This window comes from Parus major, chromosome 6 (genome assembly GCF_001522545.3).
Source record: "Parus major isolate Abel chromosome 6, Parus_major1.1, whole genome shotgun sequence".
Classification (NCBI taxonomy): Eukaryota; Metazoa; Chordata; class Aves; order Passeriformes; family Paridae; genus Parus; species Parus major.
Window position 1 is genome coordinate 15,499,330 of NC_031775.1, and position 20,565 is coordinate 15,519,894.

The 20,565-nt window shown below is 36.3% G+C and overlaps 1 protein-coding gene across 3 annotated transcripts in view; it reads right to left on the reverse strand.

The window, feature by feature from the left end:
• Positions 1 to 20,565, reverse strand: part of PLCE1 (phospholipase C epsilon 1) — a 138,094-nt gene that overhangs the window by 28,583 nt on the left and 88,946 nt on the right. For 2 of the 3 annotated variants that reach the window (XM_015632748.2, XM_015632749.2), the window contains 7 exons: positions 12,007 to 12,152; positions 9,988 to 10,246; positions 9,090 to 9,298; positions 4,214 to 4,880; positions 3,543 to 3,725; positions 2,589 to 2,706; positions 2,046 to 2,205 (listed from right to left, as the gene is read on the reverse strand). In XM_015632748.2, the coding sequence (XP_015488234.1) occupies positions 2,046 to 2,205; positions 2,589 to 2,706; positions 3,543 to 3,725; positions 4,214 to 4,880; positions 9,090 to 9,298; positions 9,988 to 10,246; positions 12,007 to 12,152 (1,742 nt within the window). The remainder of the gene's footprint in view (positions 1 to 2,045; positions 2,206 to 2,588; positions 2,707 to 3,542; positions 3,726 to 4,213; positions 4,881 to 9,089; positions 9,299 to 9,987; positions 10,247 to 12,006; positions 12,153 to 20,565) is intronic. The other variant, XM_015632750.2, reaches the window with a different exon arrangement.

Genomic DNA, 20,565 nt, shown 5'->3' on the forward strand with positions numbered 1-20,565 from the left:
AAGTACTGACATATTGCATAAAATTTTTTTAGCTAAAATAATTCCTAGCATTTTTATCAGACAGGAAAAATAAACCATGATGAGGAAAGTCTCCAGATTCCAGAAGGCAGATTGGAACTGCAGAGTACCAAATGGGAGACCAAGAGCAGAAGAAAATGCTCAGCATTTCACCCAATTTGATCACTAAAGATTATCTTCCAGAGTAATGGAAATAAATACGAAGAAAAAGGTTTTTTAAAAAAAGGCCAAAACCCCCAAGAAAACCCCACCATCACCAACAAACAAAACTGCAATTAGTAGCAGTCTGGATTACACCTGTAGATAGTTAATGAGAGAGGAGGTTTACTCTCCCCTCCCAAAAATCCCCCATCTCTAGTTTTCTGTATCCTGTGCTCTGTGTCCCCGCAGCACCATCCTCCTGCTTCCTCCACCCTACAAGCAGCACTAGATTTCCAAGGAACTCAGAAGTTCATTGGATGCCCATCTACTTTGAAGGAATGACAATAGCAGCTGCAAGACACCTGTGCTCAGAATAAAATTCTCTCCAGTGCTCCAAATTTCTTAATGGCTCATGATAACTGGGTCAAGATAATGGGTAAAATCATGTAAATCTGTTCTGAGGAAGACTTCTTCAGGACATAGGAAACAGCCATAGGTTACATCCTGAGGAAGTTCTAGCAAGAAGGGTCATAGCAAATTTGGGACTACTCTGCAAAGCAATGTTCTGGAGCTGCCAGACAACTTTGCCAGGGAAAACCTGGAATAACTGGGGGAGGTCCACAGTACTTAGCTACACACAGATCCATGCAGAAACCCAGTCCTGAGAGGATTTAAAGGAACATCAGCTGGCCTTTTCCAGGAAATGCAAGTTCTCCATTGAGCCTTTTAATCTCATTTAGAGACAGCAACTATTCTGGCATAAAAAGCAAAAAGCAGATTTGCAAAACACAGAATCTTTTTCCAGCGGTAGTAAAGCAGTATTTCTTCAGTTCAATGTAATAGAAAGATGTTCTCACCCTTACAAAAAAAAAATAAAAATAGCTTACCAAGACAAATCCAAGTTTGTGAATGACAATACACAGGGGCTCACAAAGCAGTGTTAACCCAACCACACATTCACAGGTGGCTCTACTGCTCACACTTTTAAGTATAAATACAATCCCCAACAAATACACAACAGGAACTATTGCACAAGACATGTCTCTTCAAATATAATGTTCTATCAGCAGCAGTAATCTTTCATTGTTTACTGTTGCTCTCATGGAACTCCCAAGATTCATACTCATAATGATATTTCAGCATTCCTTCTCCAGAAAGGCACTGGAAAGCCTCTGTTGAGACTGTCTTCTTGTATGTCATAAAGTACTGTCCATATCCCTGATACATTATTCATACTGTAATTACTACTACCATCACCATTAGTATTTACAGACTTAATATAAAAGTGCACTGTGTTACTGACATATTGCAACAGCATAACCTTTTACACTGCCTAAGCAGCACAAAAATGATGGATGTTCAAGAAAAAGAGGCCTGTAAGAGAAAGATTCCAAATTGGTTCCTCCAGTTCCCAAGACAGTACTGCAGTCATCACCAGGAATGTTAGCAAAATTATTACTCCCCCAGGTAGAAATTATTTATGCTGAGAAACCTCAGAACTCAGTTCACACATCTATAACACTTCTGTTGATTTTCACTATACAGAAAATGCCTATAACTATGTTTTGGAGAAGATCTGGAGAAAGAGTTAAACTCCGTATTTGTCTAGTTTTGGAACAGCATTCCAATCTGTTTCTGTAACAGATATAAACTGAAATATGCTGCTCAGGGACTTGCTACAAAGCCATCCTCAGATTCATGGCATTTCAGCTTAAATGTCTTGTGTTGTTCTACAATGTGTTTTAGATATCCACAAAAAGGCTAATGACATTTCTGGCACTGTTTTTGTCAGATTTTGCCAGTTTGGCACAAACCCCACATTTGATAGTAAGTAAGTAATAGTAGCTTCTTTTCCTTCTAAATCAAAGCATGGATTTTGACCTTACCTAGACTGAGTTTTGCTTGACGGTATTACAGGAGAGGAGACTGGTCTTGCTGGTGAAGATGATGTAGCTCCTAAGTTGGGAGATCCAGATGCTGTCAGAGAGTGAGCTCTTCTTGATGGCAGGTTGTTAGATGGAGAAGCATTAATAATAGTATTTTGATCTAAGGAGAAAACAAAAGTTTTCATCACAATTACAACATCTGTCCCAATGAAAATGCTTTTGTCCAGGAGACCTATATGAAAATTTATTAAAACATAGTAAGACAGTAGCACAACTCTAGATTTGTCCCGACACAGTCAAAGAAGTACGTATTGAATGACACTTACAAATGCATTTTAGCTGAATAGAAAGGGAATGCTACTGAAACTAAATGAAAGAAAAATCACAAACAACTAAAGAAATTAATTTCAGAGTTCACAGATTTGGAGTTTCAACTGCAAAAGTAGCTTTATAAGTTTAATTTTAACACTACAAATAATGTCTGTATAAAAAGGCTTTGAGCAAAACCCTGACAGATTTGTAAATACTGAAGCAATTATTTACCTGGCTCTTCTTGTTCATCAATATCTTGAGGATCTGAACCACTTCTATTACGACACTCCTTACAGCTTTTTACCTTCCGAGTTGCCATTTCATCATCAGTGGCCTCTCCACTTTCACCCTAGGAATAATGAGCACCATAATAAACATCCCAAACCCACTATTTCCATTTCATTTCAGTACAATCTGTAACAAAACCATGACATAAATCAGGAATTCTTCATGAAACACATCTATGAGGCCAATACCAGCAGAAAAAGTTAAACAGATACACAGTCAAGCGTGGGACCATTAGGTGTCACCTCAGTTTGACATCACACAGAATACCACAATGATTGTGCCTCTCTAGAATGTTGCAGCTGGTTTGACACTGTTTCACTGGTGCACTGGAGCCCTACAGAGGATGGATCTTGTCATTTGAGAACCATTCTACCTAGAAAGTAGTTCTAGAAAATGTGGGTAGTGTAGAGGTGCTGGTCCTGCATTTTCCTCTCTCCTGCCCACTGTTGAATGCAGTTTTGTCCAGGAAAAGAGAGGAGACTTCCACACTAGGCCATGTTTCCGTCACCCACGCAAGACAAAATGGGTGCTAATGCGACGTGGAACAACTGTGGTAGTGTTTTTCAAAACATGAAAACAAAAAGGATTAAAAAAATTTACACCAACTTTGCATGTTAAGATTTTTATTTCCACCAGTATTTTGTCTTTATACTGAAATAGCACCTCAAGGTTGTATGAAGATTCTGTCCCATTCTGCTAGCCTTGGCACCTACAGTCCTAGCAATGCTGCAAGCATGAGAAAAGAACAAACTATTGGGAAACAGTAATCCTCAAACCTGAAACTACAATAAACAGTCTTAAATCATGATCTAACTTCTTTTCTCTGGTTCAGAACACAGCTACACAGTGACTGCAGAAAGGAAGGAAATAAAACACATGAATAACAAAATATTTTACCCTGATGAGTACTTTCTTCTTTTTCTTAGCTGTGCTGATTCCCAGGGTGTTGTTTCTCTGCACATTGGGCTTCTCAGTGCTTTTGGTGAGAGATCCTGTGCCTGTGCTTCTTGCACTCCACCGTCTGCCTCCGAACAGCTCAACAGCCTGAGCCAAGGTTGGGCCTTCAAACCTTCCATCTTCCTACAAAGATTCTCAGTGTTAACAAAACAAGGACAATAAGGACACATTTTTAAAACAATAATATAGACATTTCTGAGGAGCCAATGAAAGAAACATCAAGAGGAGGCAATTTTTGATTACTGAGTGAATTCCCCATGGCTACTTTGTTTGCTGCTTTGGGGATGTTTTGGCCCTAAGTATTATCACTCATTATTTTGGTGCCCTTTCTAAGTACAGTCCTTGCTTTTTTCTTTGATAAAATACTTATTCCAAAACTTCAAACATATGAAGAGCTTTGTAAGGAAAAAAAACTTAACCTCAGTGTATTGAAAACTTGCAAGGTTTGAGATAACATTGTGTGGAGAATCAGATCTTTCTGCTGAAGCCATGTTACAAAGTTGGAGATTTAATGTTAACCTTTAATCTAATCTTATAATAGAAACTAGTTGTATTACATTAAACTGTTGGTATCTCTGAACTTTTTTACAGAGAATCACAGCATTTTTTACCTGGTAAAGGCTGACATACTGTTTCCGTAGCCACTGTAGTCTTTGATCAGGGAATCTCCTCATTTTTCTTACAGCTTTAGTCAATTCCAGCAATCCATCATACAGCATTCTGGCAGTGTATTTTGGAGCAACAAAGTGCAGCAACTTATTATCAGTAGTCTGAAGTCCATAAAGTAGTGTTATACCATTTTCTTCGAGGGACATATTGCAAAGTTTATTTTGAACACACACAGTGTGCATATCAATGCCCGAGTGTCCCATATAGACAGCCTTGGCTGAAAACAAGTCCAAAAAGCCTTCCACCAGTCCCGTATTACCAAGAAACTGGTATTTACCAAGCTCAGCAGCATTTCCCAGCACACTCAGCTTTGCCTTAGCATTTGCAGGGCAAACTGTAGTGGGTTTTGTCCAAGTCAAAGTACTATTGTCAGGCTGGAGCTGAAGAAAGCAACGAGCTGAGAGATGTGTCTCCTGGTCATAATGAATGACGGTTGCCCCTTGCTGCATGAACTGATGGACGTCAGCCCTGATGGACAACACGTACCAGGGAATGAGTTCTATGCCATGGCAGAAAGCCTTTTGCTGCTCTTCTGTTGAACCTGCGTCCCATTCTTTCAACTGCTCAAATATGTCACTTTCTGAATCTGAAAGATCTCCGATGAGAAATCTGAAAAAGATGAGAGATTTATATTGAGTGATACATGTGCTGATTTATGCTACGCTTGATGAGTATTTTTTCTGCTGTAGTTTAAATAAATGGAACACTATCATCACTATATAATTGGGACTTACAGGAATTTGTGTAGTTTTTGAAGTATTACAATTTATGTTATTGCAATTTTGCATCTATTAAGAGATGCTGCTACAATTACTTCTAACTCCTGAAACAATATGCTTATATTTTCCTAGACCTTTCCAAACTTTGCATTAATAATAATAAGTGTCTGATTGTTTCTTAAAGCCAAGTGATTCCAGTTTCTAAATCTGCTGTGCAAGATTGCTTCAACTAAAATATTAAGTGCCATATGTGGAAAATGATAGCAGGATGTTGTGCATTTCAGACAGGACTTCACTTCTAATCTCTGTTCTATTACTGATTTAATATGCAGACCTTTCATATTATATAAAATTTTGATTAACACTAGTAAAATACAGGTTAAAATACATACCTTCCTCATAAGAATGCATAAGGAATTTTATCAGATACTTTCAATAAGAAATTTTATTTTACTTAAGGAAAGTGTTAACATAAAACTTGTATGCAGCAACTAAGATTTCTGAAAGATTTTGGCAGAATTAGAAACAATAGACACAGAGCAACAGTACTGAGCTAATAGAAAAGGTAGTTTAAATGAAACATCTTCCCTGCAGAAGCTTCTAATGTGTATGAATGCACAAATGTTCAATATTTGGGTACTTCAGTGAACATAAAAAAGGACAAACTGTTCTGTGTACAACAGAACAAAGCACATTTTCCTAAGGATATCCAGGCAACAAAATCCAAACCATCTTCTTCTACATATCCTTCAAGACACCTTGTCCTAATACCCTCTTTGCATCCCCTTCCTATCACCACAGTCCAGTTCCTGCCCCTTACCTACCAATTAAGCCAAAGCTGACTTGTGTTTCCAAGTCACATACACCATCTCCCTCAGTGCTGAACAGCACAGATGACCATCAGCTTTTCCTTAAACTCCCCTCTACCTGGGCAAATTAATCTGAATTTTCCCCTTATTCCATACAGCAATGATTCCTCTACAAATTTATTAATTGGTGAGATCTCTGCCTCTTCTTCAAGTCCATAAAAAAGTGGCAAATAGGTTGAAGTTTTATTGTTTGTGGTGAAGGGACTGACAAAATAACTGCATCAGTCTTCAGTGTATATTTGTTTCTTTAAGAAATATTCCTACAAATAAGGTCATGCATTTTAACTGAGCTGATATAAATCGTCTTACTAGAGTCTCACCAGACACATGTCAATTGAAACATTTACCTGTATTACTTAAAATTAACATTTTAAAATTAAACAAACAACTGAAGCAGCTCTTTCTCCCCTATGCCCTTAAAGCAATCAAACAATTGTATTCAGAGAGTAGCTGTGCATGTCTGGAGGAGTCTAATATAGCACAGACAGAAATGGCAGAGCTCTGTTTATGCCTTGTTTCACATGTAGCACGGTGCAGATTAAAATGTACAAGAAGCAGGTAAGCCAAGCACACAGGTAACCACACACAGAAATGGAGCCTCTGACATGAGCTGCCAAAAGCAACACCGCTGCCAATTACTGAGAGCACTTACAGAGCCTGGGCTGGACCAGGGGCTTTCTTTACATGTGCTGCACTGAGAGGTAAGGAAAAGAAAAGATAAAGGAAACAGTGACAGATTTAGAGGAGAAAATTGCAAGGTATACAAAAACAAAAAGAGTGGAGGTTTTCCCCTATTATTTTACATGTTATTTACTGTAATTGGAAAAGCTTAAAAGTGAAGGTAAGATCAGGCTAATGAAGCAATGATTCAAAGTCAGGAATATCTTGACTGGTCACTCAATAATTAACAATTCCATAAAAACTCTATTTCAAATTTGTTTGTTTCTTTTTTTTTTTTCATTTTTTTGCCTACCTTTATTTTTAAAAAAAATATTAATTGTCAGAATAGAGTTCAAAGAAAGATTAATGTTTGGTATTTATCTGACATGCACAGAAATCCAGGGCAGTTAGATGGGTCACTGACTACAGAGTGATAGAGCTTATTTGCTAACACAACTAGGAAAGTAATTATACCCATTGCCCACTGATTCTATTAGATGCCTTTCATTTTCTTCAAATCAAATTAACCTACCAGCTTTGGTGCATCCATGTTCCACAATACTAATCCAAATCATCAAAAGAAAAACTAATTGAAAATCTTTCTTACAATTATAAAGTAATGAGAAACATGTTACGCAGTGTATTTCTCTGCCTTTATGACCACAACACTACAGTTATCAGATAATGCATAATTATGATATAATTTGGATTTTGTAACACTGTATGCAAATATGGCAGGTCTCAAACCAAAAAAAGACTAAATTTCTTCCTTAGAACCCTTTAGCTGTTCATAGCAATAAAAAGAAACCAAACACAGCCTCCATCCAAGTAAAACAGAACGTGGTCCTTCTGCCTCTGCAGCAATTTGCTCCTGTGCCTCACCCAGCTCTCTGCCCAGCAAAGACATGGCAAGTGAATAAGGCATTTCCAAAGCCTGTGAGATACTTGAGTTAAATCAGTACTTTCAGAAGTGTTCTCCTACAAGTATTTTACTGTTAAAATCAGTATTTACTGCATCAGAAGTACAGATACTCATAACTGAGTAGTTAGTAGCCTCAATCAGGAAACATAACTTTAATTACCTATCCCCAGGTTTTTTCATTTAAATTTTAAATTTTCATTTCAGATTCACACTGGGATTTTTAAAAAACCGAATTCCTACTTTAAAACAGAGTGCAATTTACTAGATTATATTTATGAATAAAGCATGAGTAATTTACCAAGAAATTATTTCATAAACACATAAAAAAAGGGAATCAGTTTAATTTCTGTTTTGTTCATCGAAGTGAAATGTTTATATGCTTAGCTTATTTGCCATTTGAACTGTGATTTCAAGTTGATTTTAAGGCATATTAATTAACAAAAAATAATTCCTGGAAGAAAGTATTAGGACTGAAGTAAGTTAAGAGGTAACACACGTGGGCAGAGAAGTGGGTCTGTCTTTCCTGACTTAATCTAGTGCACCACTTCCCAGAAGCAACTAAAGCCAGATGTGAATAATTCTATTAGAAACTGTTCTTTCAGGAAATAATGATTATTTATTTGAAATGAAATTTAGAATTACATGTTAATGAAATAAATGCATTTTAAACAGGAAGACAGTAGTTGCAGTAGTTGCAGTCTCAGGCTGTCACTTATTAGATTTAATGTTTAAGTAGCTGAAATACGTTGGAAAATTCTGAACATATTGATATGTTTGACACACACTATCAGTAAAATAACTCAAGCGGTGACTTAAGCATAGTTCTTTACTATGCAGCCCTCACATAATTTTACAGTGCCTCACCTCAGAGCAGTACAGTTCTGTTATTTAACCTGAAATTAGTCTAACACTAGTTACTTAGTTGAAAGCTGACCTGACCCACCTATGTCTACATGGGCTTTGCAATGAAATTTCTCTGCAAACCAACATTATAGGTGATCATGTGATGTCCTAAACTTTGCAATTGCTGTTTCCTGCTGGTGACTGGTACAGTCTTCAAGAGTGGTCTTCAAAGTGAAGTCAGATTACTGAACACTGGGCTTTTTACACAGGGCACAATGAAGTAAACTTCCTTGCAAAACAGCAGGACTACAGCAACCTGAAAATTCAAAGCGTGTTCTCACACATGAATGTTTTCTGGACAAAATTTAAATCCCTCAAACTAACATGTCCTTAAAAGAAGAAGTCTTTTGAAGGATAATAAATAACCTTTTTTTGAAAGGGCCAGAACACTGCCTGAGCATGCAGAATATAATGTTCTGAGCTCTGATAACAAATATGTCCTGGTGCTATTCCTGTCACTAGAGATCAAAATTGTAATTGTAACAGTGGATTTTTAAAGCTCTCTATGTAAGACAAAAAGGATTTACCCTTATCATAAGAGGAAGTAATTACATCATGAGGAAAATATAGCTATACATAGAGTTTCCAAGCAGTTAAGTATCAGGGGAGAAAAGTTCTGAACTGGAAATGTATAAATACAAGGGAAGATGTTGAAATTGCTCTTATTTCTAAAAGCAAGCCTTGGTAAAAGAAGATCAAAACCATTATATGTACACGTGATGATAGTAAATAAAATAAGACCTACTGGTACCGGTTTTTGTCCTTCAAAGAGTTTTTCCTTGAATCACTCCCTTCACTAACATTATCTTCACCCTCTTCTGAATCCAAACTGCGATTGCAGCTCCGAATAGTTTGAAATATACTGTTTGTTGTTGATTCTTTTTCTGGATTATTTAAACCATCTTGGCCTACTCGTTGTAAGAAGTTATCTTGTCCGCTGTAATCTGAAACAAACTATAGAGATATCTAAAAGATTAGTAGAGATACAAATAGAACATTGTGTCACCTACTTCTCACTGTAGAAATTTTTACTATTAAGAATATCTAGTGCATATTTCTTACTTGCTTGCTTCCCATGGGATTTTGTGCCTACTTGTAACCCAAAACAGACCAAATAATTTCATAAATCAAGTAACACAAGTTAAAGTAACTCCTGAAAACTTTAAAAAACCTCAGTCTTTAACTTTTTATCTAACAGGGGCATTTTTCTACTAAAACTACAGTAATAAAACTTAAAATAATTGTTTCATTCCATAAAGGAAAAGCTTGATCTGCTGAGCTTCTAAATTCTGTTTTTAAGGAACTGAACACTTCCAATTCCCAGTGAATTAAGTGGAAGGTCAGAGTATTAAGCAGAAAATAATTACACATTTCAGGCTTTACATACTGACTTAGTCCAAAGTACAAACAAGATCCTTTATTACTAATGCTGATTTCTCATTACTCTGATATTGAACTACATAGAAACAACCAAATCTAAATTGCTAAGGAACTATGAGAATTAAACTGAGGTTCACATAACTGACCAGTCTAGTAAAAGTCTGGTTTAGAACATATATAATTAGATTATGCCTTTGTGCAAGATTATATAAAATAAAGCATTGGCTAAGAACATAACATCTTAGAATATTCATCTCATTTACCTCTAATGTTTCATACTGGGAATTATATCGGGGACAGAGTCTGATGAGGCTTGATGCTCCATCCAGAACTTCACAGAGCTCTTTTAAAAATACACCACAGAAAGGAACAACTTTACAGCCTGGAATATTGAGTGCCCGGTTGACCACTTTCCTGTATTCAGATGATGACTCATGTTGTGCCATAGCATCCTTCAGACTTCGCATGGTTTCAATATCAGACTGGTCCATAAATTGCCACATTTTTAAAACTTTTCTTGACCTATTGCAAGAAAAGATCATAACATTTATTAAAAAAATTTCAACAATTTACCTTCAAGTCCAACACCCGCAGCATATATGTAATAGAGGAAATGATAATGAAATCAAGGCAATTATTTTTATGAAATTTCCCCCATTTGAATTATCAAAGAACAAAACTAAAAGTGAGAAACTAGCAGTCTGTTCTACTGGAGCAGTATTTCACATTTTAATAAAAGCCCAGCTGCATAAAACATACCATCAGGCTTTCTAACATTTTTATTGTGTCATTGCGTAAAACTTCTAGGGGCCCATAAAGAAATACGAAAAGATTAAGGAAACAGCATACAGATAAACCAGAGTGTTTCTTACAAATTCCTTCAGCTGTATTATGAACAATCCATACAGCTAGAGAAACTTGGGGGGTTTTAATTAAATTTACTACTAAAAAATTACAGTGATTTCTTCCCCAAATTGTTCACAAAATATTTACTTTCACAGAAATAAGGAAGTCAGGACCATGTTCAAGTTCTCAGGCACCAATGCAGAGCTGTAGCTGAAAAGAAATTCTGATTTCCAACAGAAATAGCTCCAAGGACTATGAGTACCTCTGGGAGTTCTATTACTGTCTGAGCTGTATGTCCATGTAATCATATGGCCTTTCTTCCCACCCCTGGCCTCAGACATACCAAAAGATCCAAAGATACACTCACAGCAGACTGCCCTTAACACCACTTGCCATCCCTGTCCTGGAAGTGTTGCTCATCAGCCTTCCTCACCTCTCTTGTGCTGTGTGGATGCATTAGAGATAAAATTGAGCCCTTAATTGGCTTTGCATTTTCCCTAATAACTTACGTGGCTTAGAGACTGTGGACGTATTCTGCTGACATATACTCTCCATGCCTATGAGTGCTCCAAATGAGCTTTATATACCAAAACCATAAACAAATAGCTCAATGAGATTCTTACTAAACCACAAAGAACACCAGTGCAAACACTGTAGACCTTTCTTACACAAACATGTTATACAATGAGGGTCAAAGCCAAGAGATGGGAAACTTGATCTTAACTCTTCCCTGTTCAGTCCCATTTGCTGCCCCCTCTGAACTGCCAGTGCCAATGCACTGCCTTCCTGCTCCCCTGGCCCTACATGAACCTGTCATTCCAGAGGAAAGCACACAATGAGCTGTCTTTGAGCCCTTACTCTCTCATCCTTGAGATAATGCAGGTCCTTCTACGTAAGACCATGATAGCATGAGATCCCAATGTCACTCTGTGTAAGTAAATCAGAGGAGTTAAAAACCAGATTTGGCTGTTTGGTCTTTTTGGGGGTTCTTTTTCATTTTGGGGTAGTTTCTTTTTCACAGTTAAGACTGATCCCTTTAGAGCACCACCATCATTATGTTTCATTTATGTTCTGGAGACTCCAACACCAAGCTACATTAGCCGTAGCTCACTAGATAAACCACAACTGCTTTCCCACCTTCTTTTTACATTTTTAAAAAGTTTCAAGTTAAAAAAAAAAAAAGTCTTCTAATGCAACATATTCAGCATTTACCAGGAAAACGGATGGAGTCTTCAGAGCATTTTGAGAAAAAAAAAAAGGGTTTAGCATGCTTCATTTTTCCAAAAGGGATTACTAGAAAGTCACAGCATGAGATGATGTGGCTTACCCATGGATTTTTGTTTAGTTTCATTGTTCTCCAGAGACATCTGCTTAACAGAAGCTGCAGTGCAACCTATCACCGAAAAGCCATTTAAAAAAAAAAGAGTTGCCAGTACCTTAGCCCTGCCAGAAATTCCATTACAGCATTGTAGTTGCCCATATTCCAGCAGCATTTTGCTACATGTACTAAGTATGAGAAGACTTCTCGTTTCTCCTCCATAGAACCTGCAGTCAGGATCAGCCAGGTAACCCATGAGCTCACCTTGTAAAACCAAACAGACAATAGGGTCAGCCAAAGCAATGTCACTTGGAGCATTCATGCACACTTGACAGATAATGTGGGTTGGTTTCGTTTCTTCCATCAGGAGGGTATCAGTCAAAATTCCACGTAAACACTCACAGCCAAATCACATATGCATTGCAAACACAACTTACACAGCGATATATTCACAATACATCAGTTAAACTAGTCCAGGAAAACTTTCATTAAACAAAAAACTACTGCATCTTAATATAAAATATTTTGAATATGCATTAATGTCACAGAAGAAAATGGACAGTTTCAGCTGGCACTAATTTCTAAAGCTGCTGAAGAGATCTGCAATATAAATTCTCATTAACATGCCTTACAGATCTCAGCCCCACAGTAAATAACCCTTGTTAACAATAGGAACAGTGAAAGGTGATAAATTGGAATTTTTTTGTTTTGGTTCATTTCATAAAACTAGATGCATTTAATGCACAATTCTGTTAATTCCTATATGCACTGAACATTTCAGCTAGTTTCCAATATCTGTTTGCAAGGTCACAAATTAAATAAAAAGAAATCCCATCTTCCACAGTACACCCATACTACCAACCTCTTTTTGGTAATGAATTAATGCTGGAATCAGAAATCAACTTAGTACACGATTCTGTTTGTATTTACACAAATAAAAATCAATGCAAATTATCAGTGTGCAGATTTTTCTTTCAGTTATGTTCCCACAACATCCATAAAAAGTAGCTATATTTCACATGGAAAGCTAATTTAAACCAACTGTTTCTTTTTACAATATGACTCCCTGGAGGCTTGATTTTTGTCATTGTGTAAACACTTAGGAGGCAATAAACGTGAATTGTTTACTGACACTGTGTTCCATTCTTTGGTCCTGAAGGACTCAAGTCTTTACAGATAATACCACTGTGATGAGAGACTTATAAACATTGGAAAATCCTAGTTCACCCCTCAGGGGCCATAGACATTTATTTTAAAAACCAAGCATGTGAAATAAAATTTAAATGCATTTGTACTAACAAGAAAATAACCCCACTGAATATATATAGGGCTTCTATTTATGCAAGTCTATACAGACTCATGAGGTGTTGTTCCAAGCCACCCACTCCTGAGGAAGGACAGTCAAAGAATACGAAGAATCTAAGTTGCTATTTAACCTGTCTGATGGCCAGATCAATCAAGAACAATACATGAGAAATGTCCAGATGAGAAGAAAAGTCATACTCCCTATATGCAAAAAATCACACTTTTAGGATTGAATTCTTGAAGAAATTCCTTCACTGGGGACATACTCAGGAGTGAGGACAATGACTGTGGAGATGCTCTCGTATGTTGTGAGCATCAGGGGCAGCACATTAACCACTGCAGCAGCTCAGAATGAGAATCCGAATTCAGCTAAAATTTTATTTAATGTGATCAGTTAGTTATTCTTAAAATATAAAAACTCAATCAACAAAGAAGCGTATACCTGAAGAGCATGAAGGTATGGAAAATAGAAACCACCATAGCACTGCATGGCATGGGGGTCAAATGAGGGCAAAGCCAGAATAAAAGGTAATAAAATAAATTCATTAAAAAATCAGAAACTGTGAAACAGAACAGTCAGATCTGCAGCACAGATTTGTTTTTGTAATTTAGGATAAAGTGACATATTATTTTTGGATACTATTCTCATTTTCCCAAAATGGCTGTCAGGGAATGCAACTGCTAAATATGCAATCTCACAAAAAAATTACCATTTGTTTGCTATGAGATACCAAATGTAGTAATGATTTGATTAACATGGTTTTAGAAATTTTAAAGAATCATATAATTTTAAACAAATATGTTTTATTCTAAGAGAGTAAAGAGGTAATGATCAGGAGAAAACAGTATCAAAATTGAGAAAGAATGTCTAAAAAGGCAACTGACTTCAGGCTCTCCATTAAGAGAAAACCTTTAAACTAGGGCAGCCACTTGCTGAAATTCTATTTAAGAGAGTTTAAGACCACTATAAACAGTATGATGAACTTTTACAATCTGTAAACACAAACAAAAAAATTATAAAGGGCAGCATGGGTGGGCCTTTGCAGCCCTGAGATACTGTCTAACATGTAAGAGCAAAAGAAGGGTACAAAAGGCACCATGAAGTTCATGCTCACTCCTCTTGCAGAACAACAATAGAGGAGTAGAAAACATTTAAAACATCTTTCACTAAATAAGAAGAAAAATAAAGTGTCTGAATCATTTAAAATAGAATAGGCAAAGGCAAATAGATTGAGCAGAATCAGGAGACAGAAGTGAGCATCTAAAATACAAACCACTCCTGAGAAATAATGAACATGCCTGCTTTAGAAATGTTGGTATTTTAATCCTGGAAATCAGGAACAGATGGTAGACTGTTATTCAAGAAATAACAAACTTATCAAATTTTCATTGAAATGGAAGTTCAGAAGTGGGTTTCCTCAGATGCTGTTCATGTACAGCTGAGCTAGATGCACCTCACACAAAGGAAAAGCAGAGAACTTTACAGGCACTTATTTCTTGGTGGCTATGGAATTCACCTGGAAGGTGAATTCAGAATTCTGTTTTTTCCACTTTGACAAGCAAGTAGACAGTAGCACAGACGGTACTCTGATGTGGCACAATTTCTCTGTCGCTAAACCCAGGGATTTTCTAGCGGGGCAAGGGAGCAAAGGGAAGCGCCACCCTGGCAAGCTCTGACTTCTGGACACCCCAGCCAAGTGGACACAGAACAGCATCTCCTCTTGCAGCACTTCCCTCTTGGCTGGCCTGCAGATCCACCTCCCCACCTCCCAGCCGAGAACACCTGACCTGGGGATGAAGCACCATCAGCTGTCTTGGTGCCAAGCTGCCAGAACAGCAGCACGGGAGCTTCAGGACTCAGGCAGTGCCTGAACACATACAGCACATCCCAGCCAAAGAGTGCACAGGAGTAGCCTTGCCAAGGAGATCAAAACACATTGCAAGTATTTGTCAGAATGAGCAGTAAAGCTTTTTGGACTAAGTTTTAGTGTTGGAGAGCACTTTAACATCAGATCACAATCTACGTATCAACACAGTAATCATTATTATTTCCTTAGTTGACCTTTTTTTTTTTCACACTTGACTTACATAGTTCTGTTTATGTAACTCATTTTAAGCTCCCTTCAGAACAGGAATCATCACAGCAAACCTATTATTAGATTTCCGCTGCACTGCTGATGAGTCTGAAAAGCATGAGAAAATGTATCCTGGCTTCCTTACGATAACCCACATGATTGCAAGACACAAGAAAAGTAATACATTAACACATGATCCACTTAAACAAGTTGATATAACATCAGTCTTTTCATTCAGATGGATAAAAAATAACTGTCTTTCAGGATTTCTGGATACTAATGTTAAGTACTAAACAAGCAAAATGGAGTAGATGTTTGTGTAAGATACAAATATTTTCTGGTGCCCTGATAGAAACACTAACAACATCGAGCCAGATTAAGTTCAGATACATAAAAAGTAGCCTCATTTGCAAAGTCTCCTTAAAATCTGAATCTGAGCCCAAAAGACCTGCACCAGATGTCTTGGCAATGCAAGCTATACTGAGCAGTATGTGCTACAATTTAGTACAAAAAGATCTGTAGAGTTTCAGGTTTTCTGAAATTATCTTTTTATATCACCTCTACTACTTTAACTGCACCAAAATCTGTTGTATTTAATAACTAATTTTTAGCAAGTTTTTCTGGCTTATCTCACTTAGATCAAAGACTTCAAGTAAATTCAGGTGAGCTATTGCTAATGCTTTTGAGAAAGGCATACTTTTACTCAGTGTTAATTTTATTTTTTTACTTTTAAACATGTGAGATATATATCAGCCACTAAAAATGTAAAATGAACCTGTTTTTGATAACCTAATTATTGAACTACCACTGATTTCAAGTCAAATCTATATGCAGGCAAAAATCTCCCGATTTGTTAGGGGCAGGACATAGCTTATTACTGAGGCTCAGCTACTTTTACTAATAAAAAAAGGACATGAAAGAGACACCCCTGATGGAACTTGATCCTCAAGTTATGGTACATGACCTTAAATCTCCGTACAAGTGCAACCTACAGGACTGCTTATCCTTCACTCTATGGGAACCTCACTCCATGTAGTACACAGGAAGGAACAGCATTAAATGCATGTAGAATTATTACTGTATCCCTAAATTTGCCATGGATTTTCTTCACTCATTCTCTTATTTTAGTCTTCTAATACTCAATATTACAATAATTCACATATATATGAATATATATATTCATTTATATTTATATACAGATAAATTCTTTACTGTCCTCTATATAGCTCTTACAGAATGTATTATGTGATTTTTTTAAAATGGGAATTAACTTATTTTTCATATTTTAGAGAGACTGTAAATGTAGCGATGCTATTGAGGGAGGAAATTATTACCAATTTCCACCTGCAATGTGCAGTGTTTTATCATCTGTAGTGTTTTACACTCATTTCACCAGCACTTCAGTTTGTAAAACTTTTACAGCAATTCCAAAGCGACATACTTCAGTGGGTGATGCTACATGGAAGAAATGATGCCTTCTATATTTATATTACATTTTTAGGCACTTCATAATACTTGAGAGATGCAGCTTTCAGAGGTGAAATTACCAAACACAGCTGCCTGGCTGAAGTTTAACAATTACTGTTGCTAGAAAGTAAAACAAAATCTTCTGCTTTACCACAAGATAAGATTACAGTACATACTTTCCTAAACTTCTACCATACATTAGCCATGGATATCTTTCTATAACAAATTGTAGCTGATTTAAATACTAGCTACACAAGAGCAAGAAAGCAAGAAACTTTAATATTTAATGAAATAAAGTATGTGGATGAAAAGTCTCTGCATACAAAACAAGAAAATTATTTTTATAGTATCCAAAGGATAAGCATGACAATATATAACCCACTTAACAAAGTCATTCAGGTTTTAGTAATTTTGTTTGATAAAGATCAAGAAATTAGAGTAAAATCTGAAGAACATGAAATATAACTTCATCAGATATCACACAGTAATTATAGCAAGAGGGAAAAACATCTTCTTAAAAAGCAGAATTCTTAGTGTATCAGGATAGTCCAATGCCTCCCTTTAAAAGCAGTAATTAAAAAACACTAGCAGTATGCAGCATTAGCACTAATAGCTGGCTGCAGCAAGTTCCTCTGCACTGCTAACTGTGCACAAACTTGTCAGTTCATATTGATGAATATCTGTGTATATATTTATACACAGTTCTGTGTATAAAACAGAATTGGAATTTTTTACATGGGTTACACTCAGGTCTAATTATTAATTATTTTTGGCTCCTGGTATAATATGCAAAATAATTTTCAGATGAATTTTTAAAATCTGAATATTTTAAATTGCATATCTTATGAACAGATGGTTTACTTTACATACTTGGGTGAAATTATATAACCTTACAGAGAACATTTACCATTTTAAATCTGATTAAACATTATTCCAAACAAGGACTGGAAAGAGTTTGATATTTGTACAAACACAATCTTTTTAAAAGCATTATGCAAACCCATTTAGGCATTGCAAAAAAATGCTGAACTAAGAGACAGAGTGCAATATTTATTTACATTCCATTATTTCAGTTAAATGATATGTCTCTGTTTTGCTAGTGAGGTTTAAATCTGTATTTTGAATGAACAATGAAAAAACCTTACAAAATTTAACCATTAGAAATGAAAATAGCATCACTAAGTGTCCTAGGTAACCGTATTTTAATTAACTTTACTGATTTAAGAATGATTTAGTGAGTGATGAACCCACTCCAGTAAGCAGGGCACTGTTCAAACTTTGTTACCTTTCTAGCTTATTTTTTGGCAACCATATCTTTCAAGAAAACCACCTTATGCATTTGACTTATTATTTTGCATTTTCAGTTCAGTAGTGGGACTACCTTCAGTCAGCTATCTGAATGATCTTCCAGTCTGGTGCAACTTTCAATCTAAGAACTCACAATTGCTATGTACGCATATCTCAGCATGGAAAATGAAATGTTTCAGTTTGTTTAAAGTTTTATTGGTTTTCTTTTACTTGAAGCTTAAGCCAGAAAGATCAAGTTACAAGATACTCTTCTCATGTTTATATAAAGCAATGATTGAAATAATTTTAAATGTTTACATAAATATAAATGTTTAAAACATGTACATCGTGCTTGTGTCTCTGTGGCTGCTTTGCTGGTGACAGGCAAGAGTGGTTGGGAGTCACTCATAAAGGTGCAAGAGCCTGGGAGGTAAAGAGACAGAAAAAGAAACAGAATCCCAGGAAGACAGTGGCATATGACACTAAAGAAGGAGCACATGTCATTCCATGTAAAGAAACAGGGTGAACTCATGTCATACAGGAATCAGAAAAAAATAACGAAATGAAGAAGAGAAAGGCACAGTAGGCAACAAGGAGAAATGATAAAAAAGTATGTTACAGTGGTTAGGGTCCTAAAGCACACTTAAGTACCTTTTCCCTAACTTGCAAGCTGCCAAGACTCTGCAGAATCTCAGCAGTTTCTTCCTACAGTTTTACATCCTTGAAAACTAAACGTCTTAGAGCTCCACCAGAGCAGAAAAATATATTAGTATTACTATTAAGTGCACAGTCTTAGAGACTTAGAGCCACTAGTTTTGTAAAGGTAAATGTTACTGTATTTTACTCTAATCCTCCCACACTAGCCACTAATTCAGAATCAGTTTTTAATTACATTTAGTAACAGGAAAGAATATCTGTGTTTAGCTTGGTCTATAGTCTTGCTCTGATGAGACTTTAAGATCAATTGGATATTATTAGCAGCAAATGAAGTATGAGCTGTGTCTCACCGTTGAGTACGCGCTGTGCCCAAGGCTCCACTATCATGCAATTACATTTTTAATCAAACCTAAAAGACTACAGGCTATATTTATAACTCATGATACATGGTGGATGTAGCCCAAAATCTTCAGGATTAACTGGTATTTTACACAAGTATTATAAAGTATTCCTCCGTAATATGTATTGTCAGAAAAAAATACTAAAATATTTTGCTTTATGAAAAATACTCTAAATAATATAATTGCTATTTAACAGAACAATGACATGAAATTGTTTTCCCCTCAACATGTATCAGAAGTCTGTCATCCTAAAAGTAATTTTGGCTCCCACATTATAAATACACTTCAGTATTTCTATAGGCAATGCCAAAAAAATCAGCAAGTGCTCACTAAGTTTTGCCAACAAAATCATGACTCTTCATACAAGAATTTTCTTTCCATTTATAAACAAAGACATTTTGAGAGTTCATGCTCATGATTGGCTATGGCAACTGATATACTCCACCATAAGATAAAGCGTATAGCAAAACAGTGATTTATTACAAGCAGTAAATATTGTACAATAACTCCATTTCAATATATAACATCTATGTTTTTAAAAAGTTATTCCAGCTTATACTTCAAATAATCTATTGCACTAAATACCAAAGAATCTGTGCACTGAATATTTGGGAATTAATTCAAATTATATAAAAAACTATCCTGTACCATTACCAAACAAGGAATGCCAGACAACAAAAACTGCAAAGTCACAAACCTCTAAGACTAAAAAAATAATGCTGACTATTTTATCACAAGGCAACTTTAATGCTAAAGTTTTCATTGGTATGGAACAGACTCAGTCATTTCTGACAAGACTTCTTCAGGACCAACTTGATTTTCAATCCTGTGATGCTTCAATGTCAGAACACAATCACAGTCAGTCTAATTTGTGCAGCTGATGACAACAAGACCTCAAGAAACTGCCCTGCCATTGTGCCTCACCAGGTTTTAGCACAGCTTGGCCAGTGCACCTCATCTCCCCTGGCCTCAGCCTGATGATCACTGTAAGAGAAGCCCCATGGGAAGGAGGGCCCAGCTGGGTCATCACCTACATTCCTCTCCACACACACCAGCCACAGTGTCTTCTTGAGTACTGCTACTGTACTAATTGAAATTATTTTTAGGCTCTGGTTAAAGACTGGATATTGTGGTTGTAACTTTTACATATGTTCCCATAATTAAATGAGGTGAGAGACGCCAATATATTTACCCCAATTTAGGTGCTAAATTTCACTAACATGCAAAAATAAGGAACACGTTAAATATTCACTCACTGATTCTTCTTTGCCTAACACAGAGAAAAGTTCACTGGGGGTTAATACACATTCTTCTATACTTACTTAATTTTATGCTGTTTTTTTTGCTACCTGTATGATTTTCATCTCACCCACTGTAAGAATGCAGTGGATGGCAAACTAAAAAAAGCACTAATCAACTATAACTTCACTTTATTCCACTTCTAAAATTCTAGAAACTTCTATCTGATAGCATTGCACTGCCCGC